This window comes from Mus caroli, chromosome 4 (genome assembly GCF_900094665.2).
Source record: "Mus caroli chromosome 4, CAROLI_EIJ_v1.1, whole genome shotgun sequence".
NCBI classification, from domain to species: domain Eukaryota; kingdom Metazoa; phylum Chordata; class Mammalia; order Rodentia; family Muridae; genus Mus; species Mus caroli.
The window spans coordinates 39,328,171-39,343,166 of NC_034573.1; the positions used below are offsets into that span (position 1 = coordinate 39,328,171).

The 14,996-nt window shown below is 47.3% G+C and overlaps 1 protein-coding gene across 2 annotated transcripts in view; it reads left to right on the forward strand.

Annotated features, from left to right (window-relative positions):
- Positions 1-14,996, forward strand: part of Frmpd1 (FERM and PDZ domain containing 1) — a 118,696-nt gene that overhangs the window by 93,669 nt on the left and 10,031 nt on the right. For both annotated transcript variants that reach the window (XM_029475742.1, XM_021160346.1), the window contains exons 7-14: positions 2,866-2,961; positions 7,712-7,837; positions 9,161-9,280; positions 10,317-10,453; positions 12,220-12,346; positions 12,497-12,592; positions 13,443-13,625; positions 14,395-14,542. In XM_029475742.1, coding sequence (XP_029331602.1) covers positions 2,866-2,961; positions 7,712-7,837; positions 9,161-9,280; positions 10,317-10,453; positions 12,220-12,346; positions 12,497-12,592; positions 13,443-13,625; positions 14,395-14,542 — 1,033 coding nt within the window. The remainder of the gene's footprint in view (positions 1-2,865; positions 2,962-7,711; positions 7,838-9,160; positions 9,281-10,316; positions 10,454-12,219; positions 12,347-12,496; positions 12,593-13,442; positions 13,626-14,394; positions 14,543-14,996) is intronic.

Sequence of the window (14,996 nt, forward strand, 5' to 3'; positions counted from 1 at the left end):
TGGTCCTGTGAAGGCTCTATGCCCCAGTGTAGGGGAATGCCAGGGCCAGGAAGTGGGAGTGGGTGTGTTGGGGAACAGGGGGAGGAGCAAGGAGATAGGGGGTATTTGGAGGGGAAACCAGGAAAGAGGGGGTAACATTTGAAATGTAAATAAAGAACATGTCTAATTAAAAAAAAAAGACAGGCTATACTGAACTGGTTAAGAGTTTTGGTGGGGATGGGCAATTTAGGGGACAGTGTGCCCCAATAGTGTCTGAGAAACTTGCAGACTGGGGCTCCAAGAATAGGCATCTGCACCAGCCGTCCAGGGAGAGGCAGCCAAGCCAGGGAGTGCTCCTCGCCGTGACCTGCCGCTCCATCCTCAGAAGTGCTTAAAAGCTGATTAAGCTTCCCTTAAAAATGAGAAGAAGACAGCTCTGGGGGTGCACATCACTTTAGATTACTCTAGTAAAACCCAGCTTTGGAAATGCGTCTGACTTGGCTCACAGTTAAAGAGGCACAGAGGAAAACCGTTACTAAGTGATGAAGTGGTGAGCTGCCAGCTCATTAGTGAATGAGCACAAATCAGAAAAATAAATAAATAAAAAAATGTCGGCCTGGGTGCTGAGAAGGGTTCCGGTCATGCATTCACTGTGGCTTTGTAAAAGAGTTCATAAGCTCATGGGGGAGATGAAAACAGACGCAAGCTGATATCTCCCGTGAAATATGGCTCAGACATCTCACAAGTATAAATATAGACTATAGAGAGATTTAAAAGCAAGAAATACACAGAGTAAAGATAGCCTGTAGTATCAGTATTTTAAATATCCAAAACCCAGAAAGACGCTGTGTGTCTAGAATAGAGATCTGGTTATTTCAGTTCCTTCGAATACATTAAAGCTTTGCAAGTGATGAATAGTAAGTCTACATTAAAATCATATATAAAATGTTGGGTAAAAATAAAAGAATATAGAATTGTGCATAGTCTGTTTTTTTTTTCAGCTCTCTAAAATTTATGTTGAAATTTAGACAAACATTGAGAGAAGCTTTAAAGAAAAATAAATGGTGGGAGCTCTATGATGTTAGGCTGTATTTTTTTTAAGCCTTGTAAATCACAAATTATAATGTACCAAGGAGAAAAGCCCCAAGTGGGAAATTCAAAATGAGATTTTTTTTTTTTTACACCCAGAGCCAGAAACTCGAAATAACATCCCACTTCCTGGCTGAGTGTGATTTGGAATCAGAGCGCATCTTAGGGTTTCTGTTGCTGTGATTAAATACCATAAAACCAGGAGAGGAAAGAGTTTATTTTCGTTTATAACTCCATCACTGAGAGAAGTCAGAGCAGGAACCCAGGGCAGGAACCTGGAGCCAGGAGAGAGGCCATGGAGGAGCACTGCTTACTGTCAAGTTCCTTCAGCAGGCTTGCCAAGCCTGTGTTCCTATACACCTGAGGACCACCTGTGGTGGTGGTGGGTGATGTGTGTGTGTGTGTGTGTGTGTGTGTGTGTGTGTGTGTGTGTAATGGACTGATCCTTTCTATGAGGATCATTAACCAAGAAAATGCCCTAGAGATTTCTCTACAGGCAACCTGGATGGAGGCGTTTTCTCAATCGAGGTTCCTCTTCTCAGATGATTTTAGCTTGTGTCAAGTAACAAAAAGGCACCCAGGACCCTTACCTCCATAAATAAAAGCACTGTATCCAACCTTACCTCCATAAATAAAAGCACTGTATCCAAACCAAAACAAAACCGTTAAGCTAAGCACTGCTATTATATACTTAGAAGACTAGATTCTCAGGGAGAATGCCATCAGGTGTGTTGGAGGCAGACCGGAAGGGAATGGACTTCTTTGCCCAGTTGGGCTTTCTGCCCACTGAGACACATAAAGCCCGTCCTGGTTCAAAGGACTGTAAGGAAGCCGGAGAATTTCTCCCTAGTTCTGCAGGATGCCAGTTCTAAATTTCAGCTCAATTCAGAAGCTATTTTTTTTTAAATGGGAGCTGACCCTGGAGGGACCTGCCCCCCACCCCCAAATGCTGCCCTGCTCCTAGGAATCCTGACTGACATGGAGTTACTAAAGACTAGCTCTATTCCTCTGACTCCTGAAGCCCTGGAAGAGTGGCAGAGTCCCTTAGAGGAGATGGGTGGGGTCAGGAGAGTGCAGGGCATCCCTCTCTGTCCCTTGGTGTATCACTGTAGAGAGCTACAGCAATAGCATTGGGGGTGGGGTTGGGGGTGGGGGTGCTCTAAGGACACATTCCAGCTCTACTCCACCCTCACTCCATGACAGCCCCACAAGGAAGGGAAAGGCCCCATGTGAAGAGCACAGATACCAGTCACCATTTGTTTGTTTGTAGGTTTTTCAAAACATGGTTTCTCTGTGTAGCCCTGGCTATCCTGGAACTTGCTATGTAGACCAGGCTGGCCTATAACTCAGAGATCCACCTGGTTCTGGCTCCCAAGTGCTGGCATTAATGGCATGCATCACCGCCCAGCCAGACATCATTTTTGAAATTGTGTCCCATCAGTAGATTACACCAGTGAGCAGTTGTGAGCCACTGAGAGGCTCCTATGGTGCTCTGACAGGGCAAGACACCCTTCCTTCCCTGCTACCTACCACAGTGAGTGGCTCTCCTGCCTTTTCCTGGACAAATCAATTCTATCCCCCTGGAGAAAGTCCCAAATGCTAAAAAGCAGCAATTAGCTCTCCAAAACTGGCAGTGCTAGGCACCTAGGGACTGGTGTGCCAGGCAGCTAGGGATTGGTGTGCCAGGCAGCTAGGGACTGGTGTGCCAGGCATCTAGGGATTGGTGTGCCAGGCAGCTAGGGATTGGTATGCCAGAAGAATATGTCAGCAAAATAACACTGCTCTTGTGTTGTCCAGGGGAACTCTCTGCTTTGTATGCCCAACGTGCTCAAGGTGTACCTGGAGAACGGACAGACCAAAGCTTTCAAGTTTGAGGCAAACACAACTGTGAAGGTATTAAAAATAAACCGGAACCTTTTTTTTTATAGGAAAGTTGCTCAACGGACCACCAGACAGCTTGCCCTCTGTCTGCCTTGGTGGGCTCGTACCCACTGCAGCCATGACAAGATATGTACTGTACTATATTCTTTGGTCATATAACCACCCAATAAGATGGTTTGGGGGGGCACTCTGAGGTGTTTGTTTATGTCACTTCCTACGGGGGAGAGACTCAGGACTAGAGTGGCTAAGTGGCTTGTCCAAGGTCATATTACATCGCCTATGCCTTCGTCCTTAACCACAGGCTTCCCAACATCTTGTCTCTGCCTCTACCTGCTACCTAAACACCAATTTAGCTAAACACCAAGGCAAGATTTGAAGAAAAGCCCAGGCCCCTGCATGTTCTTATACATAATCAAGTCCTCACTTGAGAGTCTCAGAGAGGGGTTACCAAACCTGGTAAAGGACTGTCAGAGCCTTCAGCCATGTTTAGAGAGGGTGGGCATCCCAGAAACTCCTGCTCTAGACAACAGAGCAACAATAAAATGTGCCACAAACACGCATCTTTTTTAAAAAGATATATTTATTTATCTTAGATATATGAGTACACTGTAGCTGTCTTCAGACACACCCGAAGAGGGCATTGGATTCCATTACAGATGGTTGTGAGCCACCATGTGGTTGCTGAGAATTGAACTCAGGACCTCTGGAAGAGCAGTCAGTGCTTTTAACCGCTGAGCCATGTCTCCAGCCCCCACAAACATGCATCTTTCTCACACCAGCACATCAGCCCAGGCAGGGAAATGTGCCTGACTTCTGTGGGGGAATAGCCATGGAGGCCCTCCAATGCCAGACGCACGAGAGATGGCTCTAACTGTTCCTGAGCAGAGAAGGAAGAGGTGTCAGAGAGGCTGCTGTGAGGAAGCAAACTGTTGTTTCTAAGATATAAAAGGTATAAGGGCTGGGTGTCCTTTCATCCCAGCTCTCAGGCACATGAAAACATACACACACACACACACACACACACACACACACACACACACACACTGGACAAATAAGGAGCCTAACTCTTTAGGGGCTAGATATGAGGTGAAATGATGTAGTACATTATAGACAGTAGTGAAGACATATATACTTATATACAATAATGTAGTAATAAATATTAAAAATCCCAGCAAGGGTTTCTACCCACTTTAGACCATTTACTTCCCAAATGAAAGACACACTCAGCCTTTATGTTTTTAAATATGCCTTAGGCAGCACAATATCGGGGCAGCTGTGTACCCTCCATGCTGATAGAATCGACTTTCGATAACCCCGAGTTATCACTTACTATTTAGTATGTTCCATCTGGACTGCTCTTAACCCAGTTGGGCCTCCCTCTGAGCCATGTTTCTTGGCCCTTGGGCCATGGTGGCTCTCCTATTCCATCAAGGCTTCTTTCCCCTCTCTCCCTTCTTGTGGTGACCTCCCTTGCAAGCCCTAGAGACCTCAACCCCACCTACGTGTCTTCTGCCCAGATATTGGCTGTCAGCATCTTTATTCACCAATCAGAGTTAACTCGGGGACAGGGCCCCAGGGGCAATGTGCTGACTCCAGGTCTTGGGGACCAGCACTTAGCATTACAATAGACAGTAAAAACCAAAACCTTAACAAGGTAAGTGCATGCATGCACACATACATGTGCACAGGCATATATCTAATACTTCTCTCTGGCATCTTCCTTTGGCAATTTCCAAGCTGCTCCAAATCCCCTGCCTGTTTCTACCTTAGTATAATTTAGGAGACGCTAGAGAAAACCCTTAGGGACCCAGATGCTCCAATGCCATTGGAGGAACCAGAGGGAGAATTGGCTGCAGTTAATTCATGCCAGTCACTCTGCTGGGCACTAACTTGCGTACTATCTAATTTAACATCTCAATAACCTTGGGAGGTGACTGACTAGCATTATCTCCGCTTTGTAGGTAGGAACAGGCCCAATAGATCCCCAGTGTGCTATGATCCGCTGGTTTATAATCAAGCTTGCTCTATTGCCGAGCTCCGGGCTGGGGCTTACCTCTGCTTCAGATTCGAAGCTGTGTGAGTGAATCAGGCAGGGCTCTACTTCTGTCATCTTTGATCAAAGTAGAATGGAAGAGGGCAAGCAAGTCTTCAGTGGCAGCCGGAAATACCCTGAGGGATTTACAATAAAGGTTCATATTGCAGAGGAATTCAGAAGACAGAGTTTGGTCTGTGAACGAAGGCTTAGCAAGGATAATGCTGGCTAATCTTATCTGTAGTGGCCAACGTCTCCCTCTTTATAACAGGGAGAGCAGTAGATCTACACAAATCCTGTCAGGGAAAAAGGGAAAGTTGCTTCAGCCCACCTGGGACTTCTTCCCTCCCCACACCACGGGAAGATTTTTAAATAAATAAATAAATAAATAAATAAATAAATAAATAAATAAATAAATAAATGTTCTTCAGACCAGAGCAATAGCAGACTGAAGCCTCGGTCGGGTTCAGTCTCTGGAGCTGCATGGGCCGGGTGTGGTGGCACATGCCTACAATCCCTGCACCCAAAGGTGGCGGTTGGAGTTCAAGATCATCCCTTAGCCACACAGCAAGGTCGAGGCCATCCTGGGGCACCAGACTCTGCTCCCCTACCCAGAAAGAAACAAGAGACAGACAAAAATACCTCTAGATGGAAGGAAATGTCATTTGACCCATTAGCATTGACTGACTTACTGTTACGTGTGGGTCAGACATTTCTATGGCACTTGGATGTTGCTAATACAGAAACCATGGCTAGGGTTATCCTGTTGGGAAGCCTGGGGTATTGGGTTGGCATTGGAGATGGAGACAAGGTACCGTGTGCTTAGGGCCAGGAAAGGGCCACAGAAATGTCGTGCAGGCTCAGAAGAGAGATCTTCCAGCTGAGTGTTAATGCACGGCTTCTAGGAAACAATGGGCCGTGGCACACATGGGGAGATGGACAGCTTTTGATAGCAGTGGATTGGGAGTAGGATCAAGATGCTTCCAGGTGCCTTTAGTCCCAGCACTTGGGAGGCAGACGCAGGCAGATTTCTGAGTTCGAGGCTAGCCTGGTCTACAGAGTGAGTTCCAGGACAGCCGGGGCTATACAGAGAAATCCTGTCTCAAAAAAACCAAGTTTTGTTTTTGTTTTTGTTTTTTTGCTTTCTAAATCTGAGGTTCTGAGTTCTGTAGTGCGTCCACAGTGATCATTTATCAAGTGACATATTTTTGAGCATCTCTAAGGCCTCAAGCATTGGAGTATAACAGACCCCAACTGTGCTGGCTAGTTTTATTACAGCTTGAGTAGGCTAGAGTCATCTGGAAGGAGGAAACCTCAGCTGAGAAAATGCATCCCTAAGATCTGGCTGTAGGGCATTTTCTTAATTAGTTATTGATGGGGCGGGCCCAGCCCATTGTGGGTGGCGCCTTCCCTGGGCTGGTGGTCCTAGGTTCCATAAGCAAGCAGGCTGAGCATGCCATGAGGAGCAAGCCAGCAAGCAGAAAACCTCCATGGTCTCTGGATCAGCTCCTGCCTCCAGGATCCTGCCCTGTCCTGACTTCCTCCAATGATGAACAGTGTTGCGAAAGTGTAAGCTGAGTTAACCCTTTCCTCCCCCAAGTTGCTTTTGGCCATGGTGTTAATCATAGCAGTAGAGACCCTGTGTAAGACTCCAGCATTGGGGAGGTCTACACTGTCAGCAAGTTGCTGTCTATTAAGGTAAAAGGAAATGAGCAAGAAAACAAATGTTAGAGGTGAGCGAATGTATGTAGAACACCGCCTGCCAGGGACTGCACTAAGTGTCTTCTGTAGGAAAATGAATGCATACAGAAGTCCAGATGGCAGGTGTTAGTGTCTACCAAAACAGAGAAAAGCCTCACAGAGAACAACAGTGTGTCCACAGATACAGTGATCTGTGGAGGCTCAGTGCCAGTCTAGAACCCTTTCATGTATCTGATATACTGTCTTTTACAGAAAGAACGTTGTTTATTAAAGAAATGGACAGTAACTAATGATGGGGGACTAAACATACCCCAGGAGCTCAGCGGGGGAGCTCTTGCCTAGTATATGTGAGGCCATAGGTTCAATCTCCAACCAAAGAGCTTCCTGCAACTGAGAATAATAGGCAGGGTGACATTTAGATACAGTAGCCAGATGGGAGCTCTCTGAAGAGGTGAGTTGTAAGTCAAACTTAAAAGGACAGAAACAGCCTTGTGGAAAATGATGAAAAAAAGTGTATATGTCAGAGGGAAGAATGTCTGTGAGGGCCTGAGGCATGTGACATGACAGGGGCCACTGGAGAGAAAGACGGGTGTGGCCTGGTGGTTGTGGAGCCTCTGCACAGCATTATCTGCCTTTCCATCTTGACAGCCTCCCCCGCAGTCTGTAGGCATTGTTATCTTCCATTTCAGAGGAAGAAACTAAAGCCAACATCTCATAGTCACATGAAGGAACTGGGAAGATTCTGTCCAGAAAGCAGTTGGTGCAGACTGGTAACTCTCAGAGAGTTTCTATCCAGACACTGAGGCAGGAGACTGGTATCTCCCCATGGAGGCTGTATCCTCCCAAGAAAAGCAAGATAGATTGCTGCCCTGAGCGGTGCAGGGCTGTAAAAGGTCCAGCATGGGAGCCGGGGCCCTGCCTCTGTTAGCGGCGGACACAGCAACACCAGCTTCTTCTATTGGGGAAGCTGTAAGAAGGCCCGGGAAGTCTCCCCACTCATCAGTGACCCCTCTTCCCCTCTGCTGCTAGGACATCATCCTCACGGTGAAGGAGAAGCTGTCCATCCGAAGCATCGAGTACTTTGCGCTGGCCCTGGAGGAACAGTACAGCATCTCCCGCCTACACCTTCTGCATGAGGAAGAGCTGGTCCAGCAGGTAGGAGGACCTACCGCACTCTGGGAGGCCAGGCTTCTCAGCCACTTCAGGGCTGGATCGAGTACACCCACTCTGCCTGAGTAAGAAGGGCAAGACTCAGGCCTGGTTTGCATCTGTTCCTATGAGGCACGCAGGGCATAGTCCAAGATGCCCGTCTTCTAGGTGTGGAGGCTTAGCAGGGTAAGGTGGTTTTCCCCGGTCACGTATCTGACAAAGTCTTTTGATTCAAGCTTTGATCATTTTTCAGGCACCCTGCTGTCTCAGAACTATTAGGGATCATTGGTTGCTGTGTACAAAACTCTTTCTGTGGCATTGCCCCACTGAGAGGCAACCGTCATGATAGGACAGGACAAACAGCCAGTCCTGTGCCACCCAGTCCTTCAGCCATGCAAGAAGTTGTAGCACAGACTCTTTAAAGTCAAACATGGGTCAGTTCAACAAATCATTGTAGGTTGTATTCTGAAGAGATCAGTAGACATATTCTACAGTTGGGAGAGGAGAGGGCTCCTTCAGCAGGGGAATGGAACAGGGAAGCCTCACCCTTGGGAGTGGGGGTGTCACTCAGGCTACCTCATTGCAAGTGAGGCATGACCCAGTCACCACTCACCGACTGCTGCAAACTCTTAAAGGATAATAAAGTGCAGAAGTGTACAAACTCCATCTTCACTTGTGGAAATCAACACTCATTTGCATTCCATCCTCCTGGCTGTGCTCAAATCCCCATCAGGAGCAACTTAGGAGAGGAGAGAAGTTTATTTCGCCTTGGAGTTTAGGAGTTGCAACGCATCGTTGTTGGCATGGCAGCAGGAACAGTCCTTGTCCGTGATGGTGGTAGCTTATCACAGCTGGTTGCATTATAGTGGCAGATAGGAAACAGAGGGACCCAAGATATACCCCTGCGCCTCAGAGACACTTTCTCTCCAAGCAGGCCCTACCTCCTAAGCTCCACAGTCTCTCAAGAGAGTCCTTCCCACCCAAGACCACGTGTTGGAACATGTGCTGGGGAGAGGGGACCTTCACATTCAAACCACAAAGCAAACTGTCTTAGACTGTCCCTGGGAGAACATTGAGATGTGGACAGGGGTTCCTAGACTGTCCCTTGGGAGGACATTGAAATGTGGACAGGGGTTCCTCTGACAGAAGAAACAACACTCTTTGAATCTTTCACATTCCACACCATGGGAAAGAAAATCAGGCTAAGAGAGAAGGCTGTGCTGTCTGGGGGGAAGACTGAAATAGAACAGCGGCCTCCCTTTCTCTCTTCCCTGTGAAGCCGCTTTATAGAGAGCGGCGAGGTCACCTTATCGTCTTTGCCTTGGGCAGGTGGTAGAAAGGGAAGAATCCCAGGACTCCCGCTGCCTCTTCAGGGTGTGCTTTGTGCCCAAGGATCCCCTGGACCTGCTGAAAGAAGACCCTGTGGCATTTGAATATCTCTACCTTCAGGTGACCAGGCTGTGCTTTCTGGGGTGCCAGTGTCCTCAAGGACGCACCGTTGGGTTATTCTGGGTTGGTGGCAGCTAAAACAACTCTCCCGAGGGATTGTCTCTTTCTAGAGAACAGTGGGTCTCATTATCCCTCCCCGTTGTTCCTGCTCCGAGTTGCTGTAATGGGAGATTTGCAGTAGACTAATCAAATTTAGGCTTAGTCCTCAATGTAGATGATACACTTTTCTAATACTATTAAACGCTTTATCCTTTCCACTTTTATTGCAGGATGGGGCTTTAGTGCAGCAGAAACTCATGTTAGAGATGACGTAACCAGGTCTTAGAAGGGGCATGTGTCTGATGTCCCTACTTAGCAGTAGAGCCAAACCTGGTTTCTTTTTTCTTCCTTCCTTCCTTCCTTTTGTTTTTTGAGGCATTATTTCTTCTGTATAGCCCTGGCTGTCCTAGAATTAGCTCTGTAGACCAGGCTGGCCTTGAAGATCCACCTGCCTCTGCCTCTGAGTCCTGGGATTAAAGGCATCTGCCACCATGCCCAGCTAGAAACCTGGTTTCTTGACTTCTAACTAGGCCTTGTCCTCTATTGCCTGGAGTGAGATTACTTTCGTTATTTTTGTTTGGATGGGAAGAGTCGTCTGGGAGATGTCACCAGTTTACAGTCCACTGGGGTGTAAGGCTGGCCTGAGTCTTACAGAAATGGGGCTAGAAAATCGTAATAGCAGCCACCACACCACCAGTGCATTATACTTGCTTAAGATAGCACTGTGTGCTTTATGCTCACATTCCTGCATATAATGTTTTCTAAGCATCCCAGAAATCAAATAATACAGATCACATAGACAGTCAGTATGCGATTAACAATGGAAAACACTATACTTAGTCTGAATGTAACTCAGGTCACAGAGCCAAGACCTCAGAGCTGACTGCTGATCCTGCTGCTCTGACCGGAAAGAAGTGTGTGTGTGTGTGTGTGTGTGTGTGTGTGTGTGTGATGCGTATGCTCTTGTTGCCTAGCTGCTCTGTGTGATCTCTTGCAGAGCTGCAGTGATGTACTCCAGGAGCGCTTTGCTGTGGAGATGAAGTGCAACTCTGCCCTCCGGCTTGCAGCCCTGCACATCCAGGAGCGGATCTATGCCTGTGCCCAGCCACAGAAGATCTCTTTGAAGTACATAGAGTGAGTGGCAGGGGGTGGCAGCTGTGTCACATTTGGGACTGCTGGCTCCTAGCCAGGATGGCCAGACTCCAGAGAAAGCCGATACTCACCCATCTGCCTTTGTCTCTCCATCCATTTCCCTTTACCCAGCCTGGCTCCCTGTCTGGGTAGAAGCCATTTCCTCTTGCAGTAACACAGAGTCTCCTTGTAAATTTCCAGGCCCTGAAAGAATGTCTGAGGCCATCAGCTGACAACTTCTGAGGGCAGGGATGTCTTGGAAATTAATTTTCCCAACAGGTGCAAACCAATTGGCTATGGCATTATGCCTTCCTCCAAATGGGGGATGCTTCAAGTCCTACGATCCATGTTCCTCTTGATTCTTAGCTCAGAGAACTAACATCCGTTATGCTAAGCCCCTCCCTGGGTCTCTGCTCTAGCTTGTCTGGGTATCAAAATCAAATGGAGAAATCAGGTTTTAAAAATAGAAGAGATCCCTGGTATAATGAGTCAAGGTGCTACTTTAGGAGGCTTCTGAGGCTTCCAGGCTAATAACATTCTGAAGCTTAGCCTCGGGATTGGCAGGTGCACTCTGCGGCAAGAGTGCTTGCCTAGCATACACAAGGCCCTGAGTTTGTTCCCTAGCAGAGGGTAGGAGACTTGTTCTTATATGTGGATGGTCACGCCACTTATTTTTGTCATTAAAAGGACTGAGAACAGCCCTATTGGAAGGCTTTGCCGGTAAAGGCCCCGGCATCCAAGCCTGAGTCTGAGTTCAGTCCTCAGGACCCATGTGGTAGGGAGAGATAACCGATGCCCACAGGTTATCTCTGATCACTACACATGTACACACTTGCTAAAATACAGCAGTTTGGGCTCCCCTTTTTAGAAGTTTAACTTAGTATAGACACACAATATATGAATGGAATGGAATTTTAAATGGAAAGAAAGATTGAGAACTTCTGCTTTGATTTATGAAATATCCCACACCAAGACCAGTCAGTTTCCAGACCAGTCAGGAGGTCCTAAATGCAGAATGTGTATAATGTGTATCATATGTGTTTATGGGGAAAGCCCCTCACTCTGTCTCTCTCTCCTTTAATAGAGAGATATACATATAGAGATAAGTGAAGATACGGACATTGTCTTAGTTCAGGTTTCATTGCTGTGAAGGGACAACATGACCAAGACAATCTTATAAAGGAAAACATCTAATTGCGGCTGGTTTACAGATTCAGAGATTCAGTCCATTATTATCATCATGGTGGGAAGCATGGCAACATACAGGCAGACATGGTGAAAGAAGAGGAGCTGAGAGTTCTACATCTTGATCCAAAGACAGGCAGGAGACTGTCTCCCTCAGGCAACCAGGAGGAGGCTTTAATTCCACACTGGGCGGAGCTTGAGCACTGGAAGATACCCCCGAAAGCACACACCCACACACCCACGCAGTGATAGCCTTCCTCCAACAAGGCCTCACCTACTCTAGCAAGCCTACACCTCCTTAATGGTGCCCACTCCCCATGGGCCAAGCATTCTAACACATGAGTCTACAGGGGCCAAACATATTCAAACATCACAGACATCCCCTTTCTCTTTCTTTCTCTTGCTTTTTTCTCTTTCTGTATCTACACCTCTGCCTGTCTCTATTCCTCCCACTAGAGAAAGGTACTCCTAATTGCTGTATGTCAAAGCTCTGTATCTGAATTCTGTGTCATTGGCTCTTTGTTGGAACCAAGAGCAATGTAAACATGTGAACATGAGTCCTTGTCTCCAATGTCTTGCGGCAGGAAAGACTGGGGAATAGAGAATTTTATATCTCCAACTTTACTCCGAAATATGAAAGGCAAAGACATCAAGAAAGCCATTAGCTTCCACATGAAAAGAAACCAGAATCTGTTGGAACCCCGGCAAAAGGTAAGGCAGTCTAGCCTCTGCTGACCCGCCCAGCTTTCTGTTGTGAAAAATCTTGGGGAGGCGGGGGGAATCATTTTCACCATTGCCTAGATTTTAGGCAAGTAAATAATTCTGATTTCAGTTTTGTTTTGTTTTTTTTGTCTCATAAAGCAACTTATTTCTGCTGCTCAGCTACGCTTAAATTATCTTCAGATCCTTGGGGAACTCAAGACATATGGTGGGAAAGTCTTCAATGCCACTTTGATGGTATGTACCAGTCAACCATAGACTCTTGCTTGCCCAGGACCTTGAATATTTGCAGATTGGCAGATCTTTATTGGGCCCTGGCCTGGAAGATGCTAGGGGAGGCAGAGCTGAATTAGTTATAATTTCTGCCCTCAAGGATGAAGCTAACCCACAGACAACGCCATGATGCAGGCTATGGTCACTGTTGGGAGAGAAGGGTGGAAAGATAAGATCCACTATTGCTAGCTTAGTCTGGGTCCAAGAAGAAGAAACAGGGTCTCATGCAGCCCAGGCTGGCCTCAAACCTGCTACCTGAGGTTGACCTGGAACTCATCCTCCTGCCTCTGTCTTCTAAGTGCTGGGATTACAGGGATTAAGAGCATGTACCGCTCTAGCTGACAACCCGAGTTCAGTTCCCAGCACCTACCTTGGACTGTAGCTACAGTTCCAGGGACTCTAACACCCTGTTTCTGGCTTCTGTGGCACTGGACTCAAATACATAGAAACACTTATTAGATGCATAATTTCAATATAGTAAAAAAAATAAAGAGTTTACAGGAAATACATTTATTTTTAATTTAGCTGTGGGTGGGCCCCGTGAGGCGTAATCTCAGGGAATGGTGGCAAGGGCCGCACTTAAGAAACAGACTTGGCAGAGAGAGAGAAGCAATGCCTGGCACACACTGGAAGCCCAGAACTCCGGAGAGTGCAGCAGGAGGACCGTAAACATGAGGCCAGCCTGGGCTACACAGCAAAACCATTTCTGGAAAAAGAAAAAAAAAGTTGTAGAGAGAGACGTCGTCATGTACAGTGTGTTTGTATTTTCACAAGCTTGCGAATAGAAACTGATTTCCCTTCCACCCGTCTGCAGTTACAGGATAGAGAATCCTACATTGCCCTCCTGGTTGGAGCCAAGTACGGGATTAGCCAGATCATCAACAGCAAGCTCAACATCATATCCACGCTGGCAGAGTTCGCCAACATCAGCCGCGTGGAGCTGACAGAAGAGTCTGAGAAAGTGAGCATGGTCAAGGTCTACCTTCAGGACGTTAAGGTAATCGGCTCACAGCGGAAGAAAAGGGGCCTCAGTTTGGCTCCTGGAGTTTGGTGTTAAGTATTCGAGGGTAGTTTACACGAGCTTTGATCAGTAGCGAAGCCCACTGCTGATCTGGCTCAAAGGATCTGCCTCAAGTGAAGAGCAGCCAATGGAGCCTGCATCATCCCAAGACACTCTTGACAAGGGTTGGTTCTGTTTGTTAGGTCCTATGTATGATTGAAAAACTCTGTACCCAGAGTTTGTTGGGTGAACTCTTTGAAATGGGTAAACAGTTCAGGGTGCCTCCTGATGCACAGTGTCTCCTTTTGTTCTATCCTCTATCCCACCCCCACTCCACCCCACACACCCCATCCACCCAGACCCTTAAAGACCTTCGCTATCACAGGAGAAGGCAGAACCCAGCCTGGGGCCTTTCTGGAAAGTCCTGTGGTCACTGGTCCCTCCCTTGATTTCATCCACTGTGCCCAAGAAAGGCACTGTGTGTTTACCACCATGTCTTCATTCTCTGTCATTCTTCCACCCTCCCCTTTGAGAGGTACGGTCTTAGGGGCTAGCTGTGTGTGTGTGTGTGTGTGTGTGTGTGTGTGTGTGTGTGGTGCAGGTAGGGTAGGGTGGGACAGAGGATAGAGAGAAAGGAGGCGATGTATAGGAATGCGGGCCGCTAGGGGCCCGTCTGCAGGCATGGCTTAGTTTCTCTCTTTGGCCCCATAAGGCCCTGTTGTACCTGGGTCCTCTACAAACAGAAACTTTCTGTTCACCTTCACAGGTTCTGACTTTGTTGCTGGAATCCAGCAGTGCAAAAGACCTGGCCTGCTTGATCGCTGGGTACTACAGGCTGTTTGTGGACCCGGCCAACTCTGTCTTCCTCTGGTCTGGAAACAGACGGCCGACGCACCGCGTGTCCGCTGAAGAAGGTGAGGTGCTGAGTCTTTCCCCGGTCAGGACAGGCCCGTTTGTTTCCATCCAAGCAGTTAATCTTCCTTAAATATTAGAGGCACTTTCTTGGTATTTGGAATTCTCCTAAATGCCAAGAAGCGCTAGGTCTCTGATTCCCTGTAGAGTTTCCCAAAACAGTCTCTAAGATTATCTTATTTCTCAGCAAAAGGAGACGTCACTTTTAGAATGTGGGAGACTTGGTTCTTGCTGTGCCTTTGCTCTCTTCTCATTCTCTTGAGATGTGATAGAAATTCTCAGCCTTACATGTTTAGAAGAAAGGGAATACCTGGAGCCAAAAGAGACTTGACCTTATATCACATAAAGAATGAAGAAGTCAGGGCTGGTGAGATGGCTCAGTGGGTAAGAGCACCCGACTGCTCTTCCGAAGGTCCAGAGTTCAAATCCCAGCAACCACATGGTGGCTCACAACCA